Source organism: Scophthalmus maximus, chromosome 11, assembly GCF_022379125.1.
Source record: "Scophthalmus maximus strain ysfricsl-2021 chromosome 11, ASM2237912v1, whole genome shotgun sequence".
Taxonomy (NCBI): Eukaryota; Metazoa; Chordata; class Actinopteri; order Pleuronectiformes; family Scophthalmidae; genus Scophthalmus; species Scophthalmus maximus.
In genome coordinates this window covers 5233068-5257540 of record NC_061525.1, presented here as the reverse complement: position 1 = coordinate 5257540, position 24473 = coordinate 5233068, and the positions used below count along the sequence as shown (strand labels likewise).

General features: G+C 43.2%; 1 protein-coding gene across 1 annotated transcript; it reads right to left on the bottom strand.

Annotated features, from left to right (window-relative positions):
* Nucleotides 1-136: 136 nt before the first annotated feature.
* On the bottom strand, nucleotides 137-24443 carry LOC118299736 (mitogen-activated protein kinase kinase kinase kinase 5). The gene is made up of 32 exons (XM_035623703.2): nucleotides 24093-24443; nucleotides 14909-14966; nucleotides 14107-14197; nucleotides 13949-14013; nucleotides 13738-13793; nucleotides 13369-13416; nucleotides 12818-12860; nucleotides 12327-12399; nucleotides 11934-12065; nucleotides 10774-10836; nucleotides 10319-10400; nucleotides 9651-9767; nucleotides 9330-9411; nucleotides 8779-8837; nucleotides 8009-8055; nucleotides 7868-7912; nucleotides 7593-7613; nucleotides 7460-7499; nucleotides 6752-6902; nucleotides 6411-6511; nucleotides 6052-6096; nucleotides 4775-4853; nucleotides 4581-4657; nucleotides 4237-4297; nucleotides 3636-3738; nucleotides 3445-3503; nucleotides 3124-3224; nucleotides 2420-2597; nucleotides 2147-2215; nucleotides 1356-1448; nucleotides 1146-1272; nucleotides 137-720 (listed from the first exon to the last, which is right to left on the bottom strand). Exons 1-32 carry the CDS (start codon nucleotides 24195-24197, stop codon nucleotides 624-626), a joined length of 2568 nt encoding a protein of 855 aa, XP_035479596.2. The 5' UTR covers nucleotides 24198-24443; the 3' UTR covers nucleotides 137-623.
* Nucleotides 24444-24473: the final 30 nt, after the last annotated feature.

The window sequence follows — 24473 nt, the reverse complement described above, 5'->3', positions numbered from 1 at the left end:
CAGGTGTCAAATGTGACCAACTCACACCACCCACACACACACTAATAGAGACGACTTTAGTATCTTTTCCTTTCACTAACGGTAACTGACTTTCCCCTCGCTTCCCCTCCAAGATCAATAAAGTTCACCTCATCTGTTGTGTTAATTCACTTTATTTCAATGTTAATGTCAGTAGGAGGTGTGTATTTCCCATCCAGCACATTGTTCTTGTATGTGGCATCTTTGAAAAGCCAAGTATTTCAGTCCCTGTAAGGCATCTGCCTCTGTGATCAACAATACTGTGGCAGAATCCTCTTTAGACCCAGACGAGGGGCCTTCCTTCATTACCAATACTGGGTCATCTCAGCTGTCTGGATTCTGGAGATTGTTCTGCATCTCATAAACCAAGTAGGGAATGAGGATTTAAAAGAGCATCACTCCCCCAGATTGAGGGAAATACTGTGGCAGGGACGCAGCCATGCCCATCAAAGTTAATGATTACAGATGATCACAAACCCAAATGTGGTTGCCCCCCTTGTCCATCCTCCTCCCATTGAATGCTGCAATTCCCAGGTAGAGGCATCCGTGTAGAAGAGTACGGCGTTTTCCCACGATGCCCTACTGTATGCCAGCAGACAGGAGAGTCAGGCCAGCAATACGTAGCTCTCTGCATTTTCCAGGATGTACAGGTTGGACAGCCCTGACTGGTCCTCCGTGAGACGAGTCTCCAGAATCACCATCCTGCAGTGAGAAGGTCAGAGGATGTCAAGCACAGATATACCCGAGTTTATCCCTGGGTCAACACAATCAAAAAAACTTTAATGGGGGTAGATACACAACATAACCATGTTAATCTGATGTTCGAATGGATAGAGATTACATAAATTCATCTGTCCAAGGAGCAACTCCAGAATATTTCCACATTTTCTAGATGAAATTGCAATTTGACTTTTTAGTGTGATCTGGGACACACATCCATGCCCCCTGTCGGGATAAGTTGTTGTGGGCCTTTAACTTATTATCTTGCACCATCATCAGCTGGAAACCTTTACTCTGTAAGTGGTAAGCGACTCTGGGGCTCCACAAACGGTCGGAACGGACAAAGAAACCAGTGGAAACCTGCGGAAATTTAAGACACCACAGCGGCAACCGAAGACGCGCCGTACCTGTCTGACTGCACCAATCTGTAGGTCTTCCTGGGGTCGGTGGTTTCCTCCAGCACCTCGGTGAAACCTTGTCCTCTCCTCTGCCAGCCGTGACGCCACACCGCCAACAGTGTGTCCTCGAAATACACTAGACAGACGAGACAGAGTCAGTACTGAGCTCCATCCATCTACCACACCGACCATCACTGGCTGGTCAGTGGACGTTCTCACCTATGGACTCGACGTCATGAGAGAAGGTGGTCTCATATGTCAGAGGCCTGCTGCTCTTCTGCTCTCCCTTCAGGTCAACTATATGTGCTGACTCTGTGGAGCAGACAAAGAGGCTTCAGTGTCGGGCTACCACCAGAATACACCAGTGTGGAAATATGGGAGTAGACAGAACACAGACGACATCATGTAGCGTGTACACACTATGTAAGATCACATTAAGAACACCTTAACTTTTTGCAGTGTTTTTTGCCTGACCTCCGGCGTCTTGTGCAGCCTGACACTTCCCAGCCTGCCTCACAAGCCACGCCCTCTACATCTTTAGCCTCTCATCGTCACAGAAAACCATTCAACGCCGTCAGCCGTTACCCTGATGCCTGCCTACCCTTCCTCCGCCATCACCATCTTCCCCTGTGTTCTCAATAAGTCATCTTTAACTTTTACATCAGTCTCCTGCCTCTGCATTTGGGTCCAACGAACGGCAACTATTTCTGGCTTCGTGCGAGAGGCTGCTGCAACAATTCGACCTCAAACTATAATAGATATGGTATCATAATAGATATGGTATCATAATACCACCAAATGCTTTGGAAGGGTGGGGTTTATTGTTAAGGTGATAAAGTTCATTGTGACAAAAAAGGTGTCAATTTAGCTTTCTGATCATTTTGTGGCCATTGTTGATGTAGTAACACTGATGTGTTGGCATGTGCGAATAATGTACAGATATTTGTGTCAATATTCTGAATTGAAAGTCCTTAAATAATAGATGTTCAAAGAAAACTTGTAAAACGTACTTTCTAAGAGGACGAGGAGTGAGCTACTGTCCAACTGGTTTACTTGCACTGCGGCTGGGCATGGTTTTTCTGTAAGAAAACGCGCGCGCACACACACACACACACACACACACACGAACAGTCACCACAACACCGTCATCAACGACAACAAAGACATTGGTGTTACATGTAAAATGTAGAACACTGGCAGGGAATTCCGCTCATGATGATGAGATTGTAGCTCCTTGTATTCTTAAGTCTTATAATATACACAGTAATGCAGACTCGACGTACCCAGGCCGGAGTTGGTGAACCAGGACGTGTTGGAGTTGAGGTTCATGTATTCCACATTGACTGGCAGGTTGGGACTGGAGCCCCGAGACACACCGATACACACCAGCGGGTACTCTTGCTGGGGCGCCACAACCATCTCAAACACCCGCAGGGGGTTGGGAAGAGGGAAGTCGAAATGCTGCAGGGCATGGAAGTGCAAAGATGGAAGTCGAGGCGAGAGTTTAATCGTCGTTTGAATTGGCTTTTGGTGTTTAGCTGTGTTTTGCAACCTTGAACCTTTGCGCCACAGCAGGGCATCAGTGAGTCCCTTCTCTGGTCAAAGGTCTAACTCTAACTCAGAAAGGTAATGGTGACCATACAATGCTTTCCCTGGCAGCACTCATTTCATCAGCTGCTGTCAGTGTTAAACATCCAATGAAAAAGGTGAAAAACTGAAAAACAGACAAGTAACAAAGAGAAACACATGGCATGGCACCATACATGGTCTTCCTTCCTTACCGTACACTATTCTGCTTTTTTCTTCTCAATTTTTAATATATTACCATGCAAATGAACCTAACAGGAAGAGCAATTTTGGGGTTTTGACACAATGTGATGGAAAAATCTCTCTCTTTTTTAGACTCTATCAAAGGAACCACTCCTCCTTTGGATGTTATTAATATTTAGATTTTTTTTTTAAATAAGCCAAAGTTTTATGCTAATACCTTAATGAGCATGAACTTGTGCATGGGCTCATACCACTGCAGCAGCACCACGCTGGACTCCAGAGCACAGCACAGGAACACACAGCCTCGCTGCAAGTTACCTGTAACAGGGACGAGACAGGCGACAGCGTTACTGTAATCTCTCTCAACACTGTCAAACTGTCTACTGTACCTGTACTGTATCTGCAGGAATCACCTTCTGATCCAGCTTAATACTTTTCACCAACTATATAGCTCAACATCTGAACACGGCCTGTCGGGATTGACGCCTCGATTCAATACGTAAAACAAAAACAGACATCATGCAGTATTTGGTCTCACCAATTGAACAGGTCTTGCAGCCTTTCGTATCAGGGATTTTACACGTCACCGCATGTTTCCTGGAGATGAAACAGATTGGATCAGTTTTTACTCGGCAGACGAGGGGCGCGTTTTTCGAGATAAACTTTTAAAATCAAACATGAGAGAGAGAGAGAGATGCAAAATGACATCCAGGGAGTGACCAGTGTTACCTAGGCAACAGTCTGTGAGTCGGCAAGGCAACCATCCTCTGGTCTTTGCGAGCCTGTTCATACAACTCCTTCAGTGAATGGGAGTGAAGCTGCAGTGATTTACCTACAAACACAGAATCAGACGCGGCTTCAAAGTTTGTCTCAGTTGATTTCAGCCCCCTGTTGAGTCTCCGGGGGCTGCAGGCGTCACGGGGCGAACACAAGTGGACAGACTAACACTAAGGCCCCTGACTTTACCACCTGACCCACCGTTAAATCCATGTAACTGTGCACAAAACATGCAAGCGGGTTAGGCGCTGTGCTGAACCGCCCAGGTTTAGGAGCATTAATCTGTAGATTTGGTCACTTTCCGTCTGACTGTCAAAACGTTTGAACACTAGCATATTCAAGTAAGGACTAATAAACTACAATCTGTTACAGCAGATGGAGAAGGTCAGACATCCTTTCACCTGTTACTGAAAACGTCCCCTGCTTTGTTTGCAGCTCCGCGATACGCTCTGCAACTTCCAGTGAGACCTCTGAGTATATTCACTTTTCTCGGGGGGAGGGCGGGCCCCCAGGTAATAGAGACACACAGCTAAAAGAGTTTTTTTTAGATTACCTGATACGGACATGAGCACGTTATTAATGGTGTAGACCCAGGTGCACTTCCCGGGATACAACTGAAAGAGAAAGAAAAAACATCCATTTATCCGCTGCCTCCCTATAGCTTCAGTGTCTCTCTCAAAAATATTCCAATTGTTTAAATGGTATTAGTTTTTTTGTGAGAACTCTGTGACTATTTCAGTCTGTCTATTTCTGTCAGACACACCTTCATTTGTGTTTGCTTGCATCACAGCTGCCTTGGGAGTGGAACAATCGGCCACAACGACATTACCAACTAAACCAGATGCAAGTTTCGAAAAAAACACAGATTCAGTTCTGCAGAGAGGATAAAGATCCTACCAGCTCCATCGTGGTCTCTGAGCTGTTGAGGTTGAGAGTGTAGATCCCCTCCTCTGCCCCCAGGATCAGATGCTGGTCTGAGGTCAAGAGAGGAGACACAGACACAGGTCAGACAGATGCAACCAAGGTTTTGTTGAGAAGACACGAAGGAGAGCAGAGAATTCACAGTGTGAATCTTTATTTAATGCCACAACCTTTGGTAGCTGGGTTTTCCCAGGTCGTGGAGCAGTTGATTTTAAGAGGGCAGCCATGGAAGATCTTTTTAAAGCAGACCTGGAGAGAGAGGGGGGGGACATTAAATAACTCATTTTATGATATACCACCTCAAGCCATGTGTGAATTCTCACGCCAGAATAACTGTGTTGATCTGCTTTATCGACAGATAAACACCGACAGTGCTCCTACAAAACGATTAATGTGATCATGGTGAAGGTCGATGAGGTGATGACCACATGACAAAAAGGTAAGAATGTATGATTTGAATGTGAACATAACTACAACAACAACCACAATAGTAATATAAATAATAATAATTATAATAACACGTCTGAGGTTTGATATTTACAAAGATTAAAATTAGAAAATTTGTTTTGTCTACTTTGATAGACAAAACTGTGCAAGCAGGAAGTAAGAGCAACTGAAATCTGAGACCCGTTGCATCGAGGCACCGACAACATGCATGGAATGAGGTCGTTCATCGGTTCAACGCTTGCGCATGTGCAGCGTCGCGTTTTTCTTAGAATTCTCAAGATGGCGGACATAATTCCATTCATTTTTGTATGATTTTATACTCGTATTAATGATGTGTCTTACTTAAATGGGGTTAGGGTCAGAGTTCGTTGTCGTTGCCTATCAAAATGAAGAATATATTGGTTTTCCAAAACATATCATGCCACTGTCAGGCGAAACGGAAATATAAAAGCTACCGCGCAACCAATCACACTGCGATCCCTTATAGTGTCGTGGCCCTTCAACGCGGCTGCAACCGTAGCTCGTTGCACCTGCACAGTTTCTCATGTTGAATTGAAAGTGATCTGCTGTGTGCAGAAACCCCCAGAAACCGATGGCTGTACACGACGTGTTGTGTTCTTTTCATGTTTGATAATCAATATTGATGACCTTTATTCGAATTTTCTTACTTTATACAAACATATTGGCTTACAATACCAATATAATACCACCATTACATACTGCTCAACCAGTTTCTATGGTGTTATGTTATTGTCAGTCTTTATACGTACCTGTTGCATAGTGGTCTAAGGAGGAGAGAGCAGTAAATAACGGGCCTTTTTGGAATTTTTGATGCTGGTCTCAGACCTTGAGGATCCAACCTCTTATATGGAACCCACTTTATTTAAACAGCGTTTGGCATGGGGTGAGATACTGTACTGTTCACATGTGTGCATCAGTCTGAAATCATCTCCCCACATGTCTGATAGTGGAGATGATGTGAAGGGGCAGAGAAACTCACGGGCGGTTTCTTCATGACGGGGCTCACACTCTCGGCAAACAGGTCCTGAGAGCAAACAGGAAAACTCGATGATGAGTGTGTCAGGACACATTGGGAAAGAGGACAGAAGATGTGGATAAGTGTAAAGGACACATTTAAAAAAAAAAAAGACATGTGGTCCCTTTTCCTCCAATATCTACACCTGCATATTGGCATGTACATCTCATTTCATTCCAGTTACACCTGCGCTGATCACTGAATTCTATATGGACTTCCAAAAAGAAACTCATTTGCTCTCGTGGGGATATTTATTCGAAACAACACTCCCAACAGTTGGCAGGCACTCTCAGACACAGTGGTGCTTGGTACAAAAAAAATACCTTCGATAGGGGTTGCCGTCTGCGTATGCCTTTAGGAGGAAGCTCAGGAGGAAGGAGGTCTGGCGGGTTGACATTTGACTGGACATATAAGGACGCAGGGTCTGGATCACACACACACACACACACACACATATCCATTATCACACACAATACTGAAACCATTATTTGCACTTAGAACTTAGAAAAAATATCTCAATGCAGCAGCTAAAATTGTCTAAACTGGTTATCAGTCATGTTTTTCCAGATAGACGTGTGTGTGTGTGTGTGTGTGTGTGTGTATGTGTGTGTGTGTGTGTGTGTGTGAGGGTGACACAGTATAAAGGTGAGGTACAGTAACTCACCAGAGTGTCGTGTGGAGCGTGGTTGGAGTGTGGGACGGACGTGCGTCCCGCTGGAGGTCCTGAGAAGGGCGGGGGTATACAGAGAGCAGGGTTTCCTGGCCCGATCATCGTCCCCCGCGATGCTCTCTTCCGAGCTGGACCGCGCTTTGGGCTGCGTGACAGGGACACGTGTGGACATGAAACCGACCGAATCTTGATTTCCCTCGGCATATACATTTTAAATAGTATACACAGCCTAATGTTCTCTTCCAAAACTATTACAAATGACGGGGAGCAGGGGGAGGTTTGCTAATGAGGGACCTTAACCTTTGACACCATTATTAGGGTTAGGGTTCTTCTACGCCGACCTCTCTTCTAATCTTTGACATGATTTACATCCAACAGTGGTACAGTCAGATCACAGAAATGTGATCAAATGTACAGACTATTAACTGGGCAATGCTTTTTAGTTAAAACAATAAACTAATAGTTGGTGGTCAAATAACATACTGACTAATATTCAATACTAAAATACTTTATTTCACTCTTTACAAATGTGTTGTTAACACGGAGAGAGGTATTCAAATTTCTGCCACTTGTATGAATGTGATAAAATCGTATAGTAGGACATATCTAATATATTATTATACCAACATTTACATAATGATTATGACAATGCAAGAAAACAACAGTTTACAGTTCCCTGTCCCCTGTCCACTCAATAATCACCTTTGGGGGAAGTGGAGGCGGGATGTCATCAGCTGTGTCACTGCATGGTGGCAGAGAAACTGTCGGTTCAATCTTGTGTCGAAATTATGCACGTACACATGAGTACATCTGTGTTTGTGTTGATTCATCTTACCTCGTGGCTTGTATCGTAGGGCTGAGGTGGACAAAAGACGAGAGAGAAGGTGTGTATATGAAGCATGTAGAGAGAAAAACATGAGGAAGTTACGGATGGGAAAAGGGAGACAAATGCACAATAAAATATTTCTGAGGTTCAGGTGCGGTAACTTGAACGAATCAGCTCAGCTCTGAACATTATAAAACAGTTGACAAACTACTGTGGTGTTTCGGAACAATGCATTCGTAAGCTTTGCTCTGCTGTGGCACTATGTTAAACGTGTGTTTTCTTACATATCCACGTCATCGTAGTCGTCGTCCGAGTCTGTGTCCTCATCCCTGAGAGAGAAAGAGAGAACAGAGGTGAGATCTTTGACTCAGATATTGGCGTTTAATGTGTCACACATGTCTGTGACTGACTGGTGATCCACTTGCCTCCCTGGACTCTTGCTACTGTTGGTCGATCCCCGTGAAGGCCTTAACTGTTAAAAACAACAACAACAACACACATGACTGATATTTCAAAAGAGGTTACAGTCAAAAAAGACAAAAAATACAAAGGAAAGAAGCCAAAATTTATCAATTCTCAGCCACAGCATTTATTTGTTGTGGGTTAATGATATAAAAAAAATCATATCATACAATCAGGTAGTGTTCAAAATGATGCTAAGATCCCAAACCAGGAAACAAACGGGGGCTCCTGCACACTAAGTCCACCTCCTATGAGTCCAGTCATTTACAGGACATAACACAATTCAATCTCTGTTCATAATAATGAGCCCAGTATCAGCAAAGTTGACTTTTTACAAACTGTGTCAACCGTACCTCCAATGTGAAGACAAACAAAGTATTTCATTGGAAATAATAACTGTGATAAAGGCAGACTGACACATCCTCAGCTGTGTCCTGTGAGAACCTTATGCACAGTGTAATGCATATCTATGTATGTATGTATGTAAATTTTGTATGTATACATTATGCTTTATGTATGTACTTTATTAAAGTATTTAGCTATGACAGTATGGACTGTAGGTTCACAAATGCATACTCAACATGCAATACAAATATATACAGTACACACATGCTTTTTTAATAAAATGTGTGTGTGTGCGTGTGTGTGTGTGTGAGGATTAATACATAAAAGTAGTTTGTAAGTATGTAATTCGTATACAACATGCGTAATGGAATAATGTTATTGTGCTCACCGTTACATTTGGTGAGTCTTTCGTCAAAGTCCTCCGAGTGTAGATCTGCTGAAAATCCACTGAAAACCCCCCACAAGTTAATTGATTTCCCACACTGACCCTTTCACATCAACATTACATTTCAACATTGTCAAAACATTTCGGCCACTAGAAACTGAGATCAGAGCAAGGACAGAATACATTTGCATTATTGCATGATAATCAACTAGTAAATAATGAGCAACAGGCCTGAAACTAATGTGTATAAATACAGTAAAACTAAGTGTTGAGAACAGATGTAATGGCAAAGAAAATTATTATGAAAGATGATGAATAGGAATATCATCATCTCTCTCTCCACGGACATACCAAACATGGGAATTTATGTTGCCATAAGAGGATTTATTTAATTTTGTACTGTATTATATACACAGACTTTTGAGCTAATATTTCCAAAAGAGAATATAATACTTTAGTGAATCAGAGTTTGCTTTCTTCAGCAGAGAAAGAGTCACAGTGTTTGTGTGTGCGTGTGTGTGTGCGCGTGTGTGCGCGTGTGTGTGATTTCTTACAGCTTATGTCAGAGTTTGTCCTTTCTGCCTGGTTGTGTTTGTTGATAGACTGGATCCTCCTTAAAGATCCAGGAACTGCCACCTTGAATCAACAACAAAAGACACTCATCCCAGTCAGAAGAGGGAAGGGACCTGGACAGACATCCTGACCACTGGTTAGAACATTTCATTTTACTGCTAATTCCTTTTAAAGGATACATTCATTATATATATATATCTTGACTAATTCGTGATGGCCATGAACAGATTCTTCAATACATTTTTTGAAGAGCTTCATCTCAGTTGATCAAATAAAGCGTTATAAAGAATCTGGTTAAAAACCTCCATCTCCTCGTCCTCTGTTGCCAGGCAGTTCTTGAGTTTCTCAGGGTGGTGGAACTTCTCCAGCAGGTCCAGGGTCAGCTCCTGGTTCAGACAGTGCTGGGTCAAAAATCCATTCTGCAGGGACGGGGTGAGGAGGAGAGGAGACAGAAAAGAGAAGGAGACAAACTGTACAGATTAGAAGAAGTAGTCCAAGTAAGGACGAAGCCTTACAGGAGGCCGAGGCACAGGAGAGCCTCAAACCTGACTGAGACTGGATGGCATTCACTTCAGTAGCTTTAAAGAAAACGGAGTTGTGGGGGTTTGCAGAAACAAGCCTAGCGTGGGACACTTTTTAAGATGATTTGGATAACTTTCCCACAAACACTTGCTCATTTAAAGAGTCTCCAACTTTGTCTGGCTGCTGTTTTGTGCTACGTACAGTACAACACTATGAGAGCGGCGAGGAACCTGGACAGTAAAGTTGTGGGTCAAACAGATAAACCAGTGATAAAATACTCAAGGTCAAAGGAAACTGCAGATTCTCCAAAGGGTATTCAAGTGACTCTTTTCATTGTCCTATGGTGATGCATTATCAAAATCATATAAGCAATAATTGATGGGCTCAATTGATCCGTCAATCTGATGCAGAAACAACCCAGACTGAAGCGTTTGTGAACCCTACTGACCGAGAGCATCTTGGAGGCGCTGGGTCTCTTCTTCGGGTTCCTCACCAACATGGCCTTGACAAAGTTGTAAAAAGTGGACGACCTGCAGACGAAAATATGCGTCGACTGCGTTTTATAACATGGAACTTAAATACTGTATAAAAACCCACATACATTTCTTCATACAAACATGCAGTATACACATATAGATAATTGCTTGCATTTAGATCCTTTTTACCAGTTTATATTAATACAGCAGTAGGAGGCTCTTATGGATTTTCTTTTGCTTCTGAAACTTTCATTCACTTTAATTTTCATATTTGTAAACAAAGAAAACATCTGTGCAAGACCAGAAAACTGCACTTGATCCTAGAGGAATGATTGATATTTTAGGATCAAGTTGCTCCCATGATCGAATGATGAAATATGATAAGTACAATACATAGAGTATAATAATGAAGTAAGTCTTTATTTACCATTTAGACTTGTCCTTCAGTTTAGGAGGCTGGTAGCCACTTTTGGACATGAGAAACAGGACGCTGCAAGAAAAAAAAAACAGGCGGCAACAATCAACAACAATATTCATGTGCATGAATGTCACGTACATATCTACATATCCGTTAGGTGGACCTGTGTGGGTGGGAGTGTAATGTACCGGTAATTGCTTCTTGTTATTCATTTTTTACTGCCTATTTCTGTCTGTCACGTGTGGACGTATTTCTAACGTGTCACTGGAGCAAAGATGCAAACAGGTGTGCCCCCCTCCGTTTCACATAGTGGTGCTCAACAGTTTCTGTACTTCCTACTGACAAAACAGTTCCTCTGAAACGATGTGTTATCCAGAATAACCAGAACTAGAAAGAGATGTTGCCATTGGGTTACATATTAAATTGCAGAGCGGGGGTGATCTTGTGTGTAATCTATGTGTAATTTTCCAGTAGTGAGCAACAAAAATAAAATTCCATCCACTTCAATTGTACCAAAGTGGAAGCAGAAATCTCAGAGACGTTACTTCAAAATCGTTTTGGTGAAGCAACCATTTAATATATATTATTCAGAGGGTCAGTGAGGGATGGGGACTGTGGAGTCAAGGTGCACTATCACACGGGGTATTATGATATAAAAATAATTTGGAAAAGGAAGGAAAACATTTTTTAAAAAGCGTTTGGACAAACAAAGTATTTGAGCCTTTTATCTTATTAAATTATCATAAATCTTCTCTGGCATTGTAAAAATTAAAATCCAAAATACCCGTGGTTTGGTTAACAGTTGATTATGAAGCAGAATCGACTGAATGCGTACTGTACATTTTAATCACAATGACAAGTGACAACGTTGTTCATCCGGGGATTTGATCGGAAAGGAAACTTCCTGTGTGTGATGTACAATCTGTGTGTTTGATTCGGATTGGTCAGACGGCACACAGTGGTAAACTGCAGCGTCGTCAATGGTCTGAAAGAATCAAACATTCACAGCATAATATATTTACTCCATTAAGATATTACTAGGCAACTGCTACAAAACCAAATTATCGATAATTGATAGTTGATTATGATCGGTTATACTGTGTTCATATTTCATGCACAGTAGGTGGAGAGGTGTACATATGCTTATGATCTTTCATATGTGTATTTACCGCAGAGGATGGACATCAAACATTGGCGGCTGCAGCTCTGCCAGCTCTATAGCTGTGATGCCCACAGACCAGATGTCACACAGTTCGTTGTAGCCGCCTTTTATCTCCACCGCTGCCACCTCTGGCGCCATCCTGAGGACGGGAGTGGAACAGAAACATGTGACTTCAACTTTTGAGAAGTGATTTTCACCCAGTGCGCTGGCATAGCCAGGAGCAGGCCATTGTTTTCACCTGTGTGTGTGTGTGTGTGTGTGTGTGTGTGTGTGTGTGTGTGTGTGTGTGTAAAAAAAATAATGTTGTTTGTTAATAAATTATTTTAAGTGTTCAGCTTAAGGTGTTTGCAGGAAAACATTTAAAACTCCAGAGAAATTCTTCTCCGGCCTTTGACCTTACCAATATGGCGTCCCAATGAAGGACATCCGCCGGGCCAGAGTGGCAGTGATCTGAGCTGAGATCCCAAAGTCAGCTACACAACAGAGGAAGCAAAAGGTACAAATGAAAAACATGCTAAACGATCATTCAACGCTGGTCGTATTGGAAGGATTTTCTTCTTAATGTTGCTGATTTTGCTGTTGTAATTAGCAAGACAGGTCAGAATAGGTCCGTCAGTATTCTTCAGTATTTATTCCTTTAATGTCAGCCCGGATGGTGTATTCACAGGAAACTCTGACATCGAGTTGACTGTAAATGAAACAATATGTTTTGCATTCGATTCAGACCCCCACGAAAATAAGTTCTCTACCAGCGTGAAAAACACACACAGGCCCATTCAGTCCTTCAACAACGTACATATCAACCGTCTTTGAACCAGACACCAGAGATGATTCATCCTAACCACACTGGCGCAGAACAGACAACAGACAAGCGCGCAAACATCCACCTACCCAGCTTGACCTCGCCCTGATCATTGAGGAGGATGTTGGCACCCTGGAAGCAAAAGAGGGCAAGGTCAAATTCAACGCAGTCACACAGACACATCTTATCATACCGAGACTCTGCTTCACCCACTCAGTGATCTTTAAGTCAACCATCATGAGATAGAAATACAAATCTGATGACTGTACTTTGTTTGATGGACTTTTGATTAAGTCGTTTATTTCTGTAGTGTACTGAGTATTTTTCTTTGAATAATCTGTTGCACTACCTCCAGTAAGTGTCCATGAATTTCAAAGTAAATATTTACCCTGTCACTCCGTGAAATACTTTTTTAATCATGATGATGTGCAGTGCAAAGTCTTGGAATATTTTTTTAATGAGCTTTACACATTTTAAGATACAGAACAATAATAACTCTATACACATTACAGTTACTGTTATTCATACATGCAGGGTCATACATCCAGCAGCAATTGGATACTGTAGATGGCAAAGCACAAATGTACTGTTGTGCAATATACAAAACAAAGAGTGCCATATCATTGTCTGATATACTGACCTTGATATCTCGATGGATTTTCTTCTGTGCATGCAGGTAATCCAGGCCCTGCTCGAACACGAACACACACACACACACACACACACACACACACACACACACACACACGCACACACATACACACACACACACAAACACACACACACACACACACACACGCACACACGTACACACACACACACGCACACACATACAAACACACACACACACACACGCACACACACACACACACACACGCACACACATACAAACACACACATACACACACACACACACACACACACAGACAAAATCGTGCAGTTAAAGCCAAAATGTGACACAGCAAGTTGAAAAGAAATACAAAATAAAATATAATAATAATGCAATTACCTGTAGCATCTCCCTGCAGATGTAGGCTATCTGTGGCTCAGACAGAGGACCCGTTACTGAAGAAAACAATTATTATGTAGTATGTGATAACATGTTGAGAAATAATTTAATGAAGAATCAGCATCCACAGCTTACACATAGTGCAATACACACACACACACACACACACACACACACACACACACACACACACACACACACACTCCCTCACCATGGTAGATATCCTGGAGGGAGCCTCCTCCACAGAACTCCATACAAATCCACAGTTTATTGGCTCTGCAGACAGAAGAGGAAGTCTCTGAGTTAACTGTTGTGTCTATGGTTACTGCAATACGAGAACGAGAGTAGACCCAGTAACAGACAGCCTACCGTATGTAGCTGCCATAATATGCCACTATGTTGGGGTGTTTGCAGCTTTTTACTATGACGATCTCCTGCTGGATGATGGAAAAATCATCCTCTGTGGAACCAGACAGAGACACGATGCATAAATATTCATAAATATCATTCAGGTAAAGTCAGAGGGGGTAACGCATTGTGTTGTAAACCTGTTACAATACTGGAGATCAAAAGTGTGTGTGTGTGTGTGTGTGTGTGCGAGGCCCATATCCATCAACTTGCATAAACTAGAAAATGATGCGCGTTGGTGATTTGGAAAACGCTTATAAGCGGTTAGATGTTCACTGGGTTTGACTGTCAGTGATGAACCAGCTTGTGACCGGCTATCTGTGGCTCAGACAGAGGACCCGTTACTGAAGAAAACAATTATTATGTAGTATGTGATAACATGTTGAGAAATAATTTAATGAAGAATCAGCATCCACAGCTTACACATAGGGCAATACATGACTGTGAAAAAGCAGAAGTGATGAATGTTAATTGCAATTTTATAATTGTATTATGTTGGTTTTAACATCAATTTTCCATATCAAAACTGTGGACTGTGAGTGTTACTGTAATAACTGGAGTCTCAGCTGAGGACATGCTCACACAATTGCGCAGTTACGAAAACGTAGAGTTTAAAAAGGGGAAAATCTGTACAAATCCATGTGTCACTGTTGGAGAAATTACACGCTTTGTTTTAAAATGTGGCTGCTCATTAAAAATGAGTCCCGATGACTTTCAGATAAAATACAAATGAAAAGAGGAACTTTCATAGAAACATTGTCACCTGGCTCCATCTTGATGACCTTGATGGCTGCCAGCTCTCCATTCTGCTTGTTCCGTGCCTGAAAACACACACAACAACAAAAAGCACGTCAACATTTGACACTGTGGCTGTCAGTTACTTGACGACAGTAAGTACACCGTGAACGTGGTATATGTGTCAGCTTCATTTGCATGTGCAGTTTGCTGTGCAGTTCAGTGGAGTGTAACAAACAGCTCCCCACCACACTACAGACACAAATACTTATGTGCAGAATGTGCCTCACACACACACACACACACATGCAGGAAGGCGAACACAAACTTGCTGACCTTTAAAAGTGTGATTAGATCAGTGTCACTTCTCTTTGTTTTCTCACATTATTTATACACAGAAAACCATGAAGAAAAATTCACTTTACAAATACATATTTTTTCTAAATGGGTCTTAGTTGCTAGGATATTGTGTAGCTACTCCATTCTATTATCCAGATGTTGTTAAACTAGTAGCAAAGAGCCAGTGTCCATCCATCCATTATCTATACCGTTTTTCATTCTTTATCATCCCTTTCTGAAGGGGCGTGGGGTGTGATTAAGTCTATTTTACAAAGATGTTACAGGATAGATCTGAGAGAAAGACATTTTAAACTTTTTAAACATAAACGCTGCGGCCGACCGCCAGTTCTAATGTAGTAAGAAAGTATTTACAGTTCACGCAGTGAATTATTGTGTAAAAGACCATAAAGACCCAGCCTGAGCAGGATTTAAGCTGAGAGAAGAGCTCACCGGGTAAAAGTTGTCTGCCTATTGAAAGTAGGTTAAACCTCCACACGCGTCCAAAGGCTGCGGAAGCAGTTGTGATTTTAGCTATCATTTATCAGAGTGGGGCCTATGGACACTTACAATTCTAGGCTGCAGCAGGAGCACAAGATATACAAACACAACGGTGAGATAATGAGGACAAACCAAGGCTTATGACTGATTCAATAATCCCACAACCACTTTACAAAACAAAGCTTGTGATGCATTTTGGCCATGAGGTCGAGCGCCGCCACTACGCAGCACATCAGCTGACAGTTGAGATCTCTACACCGGCCCACATCAGCTGATCCTCTTCGACGCATTCAACTGGAAACGCTCTATTCAAGCTACCTGAACCTGCCAACTCTTCTTCTTGCTCTGCTGCACGCCACTTCACAACCCGCCTCCACCCCAGCACCTCCTTGTCATACTGTGTCTGACTTCAATCAAGGTCATGTGTTGTCATTGATGCCTGCCCTGCTCTGCACGGGGGTTTGGATTGCTGACATCCCTGCCTCAATTTCCATCCAAGGCTCGTGGAAGGATGGGGAGGGAGATGTGCTCTCCCTATCCCAGGCTTTCCACCTGCGCGCATGGAAGGGCAGGGAGGTCCCAGAACAGAGCCATACCGCCAAACATAAGCAATTTTGACTACAGTGGTCCTAACTGAACTATAAGAATGAGAGGCCCAACGGCTCACAACAACAAAGACAATGGCGCCAACTGTCGAAAAAACACAAACTGCATCAGCAGAAAATCAAAAGAAAAAGATCCCGCCGTCTCCACCCAGAATGTTTCATTGACAGCGGTCAGTAAAGAAGCGCCACAGCACTGAGCAACAAAGATGAAAACACACACAACACAAAATTACAGGTAGATGAATCAAGAATGAACTCATGTTGTCACTGCGTACAAAGGCTCTTCGGTGAAGGGAGAAGATGACTTCATACTGTCCAGTCTGTAGTGTAGATACGAGAACTCACAGCCCACCCACTTGATTCGCTCTGAGGAAATACCCTCATTCACATTATCTCATTCCTGTAATGGAATACAGTTGTAAGTGTACTCAGACAGTGAGAACAGAACACGCAGTTTACAGTGACAGTGGAAACTCTGCTGTCCCGAGAGGGGCCTTTACGCGAAAGACACAGGAATGCTTGACGGACACTTTTGTCTACAGCGCCAAATCTAAAAAAAAGAGCCATACACTTTGTCCAAATGAAAATATGTCTTTTTCACAACAGGCAAGCAGGGGCCACCACAAACGTCACTACATTCATTTTGACGGAAAAATTCACGGCTGTGAACTGTAATGGAAGCTGACATTTCACAGTCGGAGATGCGTTGATGTCGGTGGTGTTCCGAACCTGAAGTCTGTCCGCTTTTGAGTTTGACCTTGAAATGCCACGTGGAAAGTCAGAGTGCTGTGGTCGCAGCGGAGGACGGTGATAAACAACTTGCTCACATTCATATTTATAAGAGGCGTTTTGGATTTCAGCAGAGGCTCACTGTATGTGACTATGACCGAAGCCTGACGCTGTATCCTCTGTCTCTCTCGAGCTGATTCTGAACACATTGGACTTCATGTGCAGAGGCGTTATGATATTTGTCCCCCAGAGTTTTCCCAATGTGACAAAGGTGAATACAATTAGCCGTGCTCACAGTTTTGACAAATTCGGAAACAGTGATCGCACATTGACCTTGAGGAACTTTCTTCGGAACTTGGTTTTTCGACTAAATACAATCAGGTCTGTAGATTGTCACCAGTTGTTGTTCCTGGAAATAAATGTTGGACGGGTGAGATGCACGAGTTAAACATGAACTCAGGGCCAGACTGGCATAATGCTGTTAGTCAGGCCGGGAATATGACAGCTGCCCTGGTCAATCTCAAAAAGCCACATGTGCACTGGATGTGGTCTGTATCAGATTAATAGCTTTAAGTTTTATTACTACACACAACGGCTGCTTCAGAAACCTTTGTCCCCTGCACTCTTCAATATTTAAGGCTGCAAGAATGTATAGTAAAATGAAAAGTGTTTGCACTAACTGTGAGTTGCTGTTTTTTTTGTGCTTGGTATTTCCTCAGAGCTCTGACTGATCATCATGCAGCTCTGGTTGGTAACTACGTCGTCCACCTGCCAGAGAACACGACACGGCTTTTGTATTTTCAATATTATTTCCAAGCATGCACATTTCCTGCCGAACATGATCTTCTTATCCAGAGGGGGTAGTGGTGAGATCATGTGATGAGGGCGCCCCTAGCTGCTGGTTGCTGAGATTTCCCCCCATTTCTTTTGTCCTTTGCATTCCACGTTAGACGACGGCAGGGGCCAAACCATCAGGTTTCGGCAGAGTGACAGACTGGCAGCAGCTGCATTTTGCATTTTTATCCGGCGCCTCGGGGGAACTCAGCACTCAAGTCTCCGAGTGCACCCGACAGCCACTCTGGGTCTTGCATGAAAATACAGGGTTTTTTTTAAATTTCGCTATCTAGGTGAGCTGACCTATTCACTTTGCAGTTTCACCGGCCTTAATCTGGTGTAGTCTCCACCAACACCCGGTGAAAATCAACTTTTCATTGCTCCAACTTCACACGTGTGGTTTATCTGAGCTTGTAACCACTGCCTTTATACTTCATGTGCTGCCTCACAAAGCACATACATTCAAACCAAACACAAATAAAAGCAGCTAGAAAGCCGGGTGTTAATCTGATCTGCCAATATCAAAGGTAGCTGGGATTAGTGCTGCAGGTAGTACTGCATACTGTTGAATTGTGCTAATTTTCTTGACCTTGACATGCACATGCGCTTTAGACTGGGCAGCAGGGGTTTTCTGTTAGCTGCATCCGAGTTCACAGCCGTGTGACAATCTTCAAAGAAAGCATGAGTAAACCTTCTGAGAAACGTGTTTGATAGAGAGCAGGTTAGGTGCACCTGGGCAGTACCTCGGAGATTATTACACAACACTTCTAGTTAAGAATGAGGCACACAAAGGTTTCGCACCAGGGAAATGGAACCAGTCTGTCATAAACCATCTGTACTTCCATGTACAGCAGAGTCAAACAAAGGGCGGTGAGTGGTTGAAAGGCAAGTACAATGCAAGCAACGATGACAGTGGAAACTCCATTCATAGTGCGGGTGTGTGTGTCTGTGTGTGTGTGTGTGTGTGTGTGTGTGTGTGTGTGTGTGTGTGTATGTGTGTGTGTGACATAAGAGAGGTCACCGAGAGGAAAGACAGTTCACAAATGATCAGTACACAACCAAATATTCTAAAACAAAACTTGGACGTCACGTCGGAAGCCGCGGCGCTTCGACATCTTCCATCTTGAAATGTGTTTTCACTTCTGGTAATCAGCCAGGGGTGTGTGTGTTGTGTGTGTTGGGGGGGGGGGGGGGGGGGGTCCTTTTTAGTGACCTCTGGGATGACACACACACACACACACACACACACACACACACACACACAAAGACTCCGAGGTGATAGTATGCAGACTTATTGATTTGACTTTAATTTTTTTTTGTCCTGAGTCCAGATTGTATAGTTTTTACCAGTCAAAGACTTGAGCACACATGCACACACACACACACACACACACACACACACACGCACACACACACACACACACACACACACACACACACACACACAGATTAAGCAGAAATGTGACAGATTTCGTACGTAGTGCGCTGCTCACTTTATCTCACTTCTTTATTTTGTTTCTGAGGTTCCACACACATGCCAGGTGCAGCCCACAGCTTCTGTGAGGCGACAGGCCAGAGAACTAAAGTTGCACCGCGGTGCACAGCAACACCCAACTGCACCTTAGTAGCACAAGCCATGTCAAATAAGCAGTCAGGCCTTTACTGTAAGGAGGGGAAGATGCTGACATGGTTACAGAACCTCTAACAGTAACTGGCTCGGAGCACCGCTGAGTGTAGCACATTGGGAATAAGTCAGACCGACCGTAATCTGTAGATGAGACATTACTTAGGAGAGGATGTCACAGTGAGTGAGTCATTTGCTCAAGTACATGTGGCGTCTAGGGGTCATGACTTTTTGTCCTCTCTGATTGATATGTGGAGGATCCAAGAATAGTGAGATAATGACTTTGAGAAGTGTCACATGTCTTTTATGACTCAAGTTCAAGTTATATCATCAAAATCTAAAGTCATGTGACCACAATGCTGCGTTCAGGGTCATGTGTAGAATCTGAAAAGAAAAGTGCTATTTAGCATTTAGGTCTTGTTCGGAGATATATTATTATTGTTCCGATAACACTGATAACAGAGCAGTTCTCCGTGTGTCTGTCATTTTTGACCCATGCAACCAGGATGACAATGTCAAACCACCAATTCGGTGCTGACTGAAAAATCGCAACAAATTCTTGGATGGTTTCCATGAAGGATGAATCCAGCTGACCTCGGAGAACCTCTGACCTTTCCTCTTGCGCCAGCATGTTGAATTCCTTGTTGTTTAGTGACATGTGATGGGATGGATTGCAATGATTCATGGTCTCCTCAGTTTCCACTGAATTAACATCAGCGAACCTCTGACTTTTCATCAAGCATCATTGTCAAGGTGACATTTTATGCAAAAATCAATGTTTCAGTGTTTGTACAAACGATGTGTGTGTCTGTGGAGCCGACAAACTGTGAAAAAAATGACCACCTTACTGGCTAAACCTTACAGCCTGGTTCTCAACAACTGGTTCTGATTTCTCTCCCACTCTGATGTCACAGTTGGACTCTTTTGGGGTAACCCCGCCTACAATCTGAGAATGTCCACTTGAACCTGAATATGAGCATAATATGTCACCTTTAACGAGCTATTGGAAGAGTTATCTATGGGGCATAATGCCTGCCCACCCACATCATGGATAGTTTGCTTTGAGTTTGTTTTTACGACGTTTTTAACATTTGTTAATTGCTCATTTCCGGTTGTCTGTGCGTTCATAACGTGAATCCCCGGCTTGGATGAACTCAACAAAGTGAACTCAACTCAACTTTGGAAAACAGTGGAAATACTTTGAGTTGTTACTTTTGGTCACAGCCCATCCACAGCCTGATGTTGTCCAACAGGTAAAACGAGGTGCTATTTCCAACACGCTGGTGAACGATTGCGGAAAGGAAGTTTGAAGATGAACACCGAAGAGAACTGTGACGTCTCAGCTGGCAGAAATGCTGCTTGATCACATGCCACGTCCGAAGTAATAATACACGTCAACCTGAAAAACGTATGCTTGTGCCACCTGTCACAAGGTCTCAGTTGCTTTTTTAAAACATTACTGCATGTGGGATTAGGTTTGATCATGTGGTGCAATGGGGGAAAAAAGACAACTTTCAAATCTCTCTCTCTCTGTAAAGCAGAACTGTGGAGTCTACTGACCTGTTTAGAGGAAGTGTGTCACTACAGATATCCTGCTTTGCATTATCAACATGTACAATTTACCGTGTTTCATAGCAGAACTATCTCTGAGCATAGTGGAGATGATGAACCGGCTTGACTCTGTGAAGCCTGATGTTCCTCAGAGCCGTCAAAGTGTACAGAAAATGCAGACGGGCAGCAAAGAGCAACGGTAAATTACCCAAAACAAAGCTACCATAAGAAAATGCCATTCTTAATCATTTTGAAGTCAAGATCAATACATTTTGAATTGTCCAGCCAACACGTCACACAGTCCAGGTGAAGGGGCTCTTTCCAGAGAAGAGTTTTGGGGGTTTTACGATTTTACAATTATGTATGATCCATATCTAAGTGATTTGGGGGTAAAATGCAAAACGGATCTGGAAATTAGAGAAATTGACACCGCACTGTACATGTTCAATTTGACCAGTATTATAGCACTCTGGCAAACAGGCTGCATGACATTTTACATGTACATTTTATACAGTTTTTTATTTTTTAAACTGAATAAATTTCCATTGAAATTAAAAAAACAAACAAAAGTAGCTTCATGTTTCAAATGGCCCACAAATCCACCGGACAGGAATGTAAGCAAGACGAGATCACGCATTCTTTTTTTTCTCTCCGTCTGTTATGTAAAACAGTTCCCAGTCCTCATTCACAATAGGGCAACACGGCTCTGCACAACTACTACGACTGAAGTGCAATAGTCGCTGTGGTCCTGCTGCTGCGCCGCGTTGCTTTTTTTGGACCATGAGGGTATCGCTGTCCAAATCAAATCCCTCAAACTAACGTCTCACTGCGGTATGTGACGGCAAACTATTCGAACCAGGGCTGTGGTAAAAGCTGCACGTGGACACGGATCCTCATGGCGTTATCATGGTAGTGGCTAAAGGCTGACAGATATCCTCAGCCGCTGTTGATAAAGTGCTAAGTGAATTGCTCTTGTCAAGAATACCACAGTCCGCCGCAGTGATTTTTTTGTTTGTTTTCAAATGTGCTTCCCCCACAATGTAAGCACCTTCAACCCAGTGCACGGTGAACGTATTTATATTTCTGTGTCAGCAAATCAAGATCACTGGGACTTCTTGGGGAGTCCGTTGACTAAGAACGTCAAACTTGGACTATGAGACGAGACGAGAGCTGATCGCCTCGCTTGCTCATCCGAGCAACCTGGCCCCCGCAGTCTGGAATCACAGTGTCACGGTGTCAAACTCTCTGTGCTCGATGATGCTGAGAGCGTCAACTGAACCTTTCACCCTGTGAAACCAGAAGTCCTAACAGGTTGGTTCGGCACTGCGCCGTCACTTCTGCGTAGTAGATCCCCATAAATGAGTCCAAGGCCTCGGCATGTTTGAGTGATCATGTTTCTCTCCTGCTGCTTTTCGCGAATAAATCTCTGCTTCTCGGTGACGGGCACTCGAGTGGAAAAGCGGGAAGCGGTCCACACCGATGAGTGTAACTCTGCCGTGAGCTGTGCTTGTAACAACTTACTTAACCTTGCCGTAGCAGATTGTATCTGGTGTGAGAGGCCTTGTGGAAAGTACCAGAAGATCCTGACAAAACCGTCCACCTCCATGAGGTTTGCCATCTGTGATTAACTAAAAAAACGGCACTTTCTTCTGTTCAGCAACTCTGCCAAACAACTTTGTCAAATAAAAGTTATATAAGTTACGGTACTTGTTTTTCCCGCCGTTGGGGGAGGCGCCACCACTCTCTTTCCGGGTCTTTTTGTTTCCTCCATACGGTTTACGCAGAGACAAGAGAAAATAAACTTGATATTCAGTCCCCAGTATTTTGTACTGAGGTCTGATGTCAAACTACCCAAGAATGTGGTTCAGATTTGAAGCATCACATTCCCTCGCTGGGGTTCTCGAAATGTGCCGCTGCAGGGAAACAGGTTTTTGATGAAAAACGGATATCAGTGAGGTCTGAGAGTTTCCCAGAGTTACAAAAGACTGAAAGGGGCAAATTGCACTGGATTTTTCAAATGTATTTTTTGTCATACTCCGGGCACTACGAGCAAAATTCCACCTCCACTGTGTTGTTGCACCTAAATACCTCACCAGTTAAAACTGCAATCACGCACCCGATTAGATACCGATTATCGCCTTCCACCATAGTTGGACAACGTGTTCTATGGTGGAAGATGGCGATAAGCGAACAATAAATAAATTCAACAATATGCCATATTGTGGATCTCGGCGCCAGCGTGCTGAAGGTCGGACCGTCACATTGTTGAACTCCAAGTGAGGCCACAGTGTTGCAGGCGGATGCATGTTTATTTGCGTGTACAGAAAATGGGATAGAGTGTATGAACCTCAGAGATCAATGACCTTGCTATGAGGCCAGTTCTCATTCAACACTGGGACACAGCAGCTGAAAAATCTCTAAAGCTTTTCACTCATGTTCAGGTGTATTCTTCAAGAGACTTTGACAAACAATAAAGAGGAAAACATCTAACCAGAATACAAATAAAATCACATTAAAGGGACAGAGAAGAGAAGTGAAAGAGCCGAGGGTCTACTTGGATCACATCTGAACAAAGCTCTGCGTATTTTTCCCTAAAATCCCCAAAGAGGCATCACTGTCGCTCAAAACTGAAAATACAAAGATCTCCACTTGAAGAGAAGATCTACGAGACAGCACCAGCGGCAGCTTTATTCTCGAAAAGGCTTCTTTTGCTACTGACAAGAATACTTTCACTTTTTGTAAAAAAAAAAAAAAAAAAAAACTTCCTCGTGCATGGCTGGCAGGTTGTGATTGCAATGGATCAGTGAAGCTAAAATAATTCACACGTATATTTCCTTCTAAACTCAAGAGAGTCCCAAGGAGCACAACACCATCAGCTTGAAAAGACTCTTAATTCCCTTTCGAAGGTTCTTTCAATCATCTGGGGGGAAAAAGGATTTTCAGATTTGCCACGGGTGGAAATCACTCTCAGAGCTAAAGTGACTCTCGTGATCAGTGATCCAAGACATTCAGCAGCTGATCTGAACTCTGACCTTGTACACTTCTCCGTAGGTTCCCCCGCCGACTCTCAGCAGGATCTCAAAATCATCCTGAGGATTCCTGGTGGAGATATCCAGAGCTGCACTGTGCTGGTCCATGTCCGCGTGAAGTCCAATATTACAAGTATTCCTCCTCAGACATGTCTCTCTCTCTCTTTCTAGCTCTCTTTTCTCTCACACACACACACACACACACACACACACACTCACCCGGACACATACACACACTCACTCGCTCGCACACATTCAGTGGCATTTACGTCTACCAGCGACTAAACCAGTGGACTCTCTCAGAAGTGTGCGGCTGAGAAGAGACAGTCACTGCCTCTCTGTCTCTCTCTCTGACTTGTGTGCCGTTCAGCTGCTGACACACAC

Bases quoted from the DNA above. Each gene is read 5' to 3' on its own strand.
- LOC118299736 (XM_035623703.2), bottom strand. From the start codon at position 24,197: ATGGACCAGCACAGTGCAGCTCTGGATATCTCCACCAGGAATCCTCAG. The intron at 13,794-13,948 runs GTGAGGGAGTGT...TGTTTTCTTCAG, and splicing joins CCTCCAGGATATCTACCATG to TAACGGGTCCTCTGTCTGAG. The intron at 8,838-9,329 runs GTAAGAAATCAC...GGGGGTTTTCAG, and splicing joins GACAAACTCTGACATAAGCT to TGGATTTTCAGCAGATCTAC.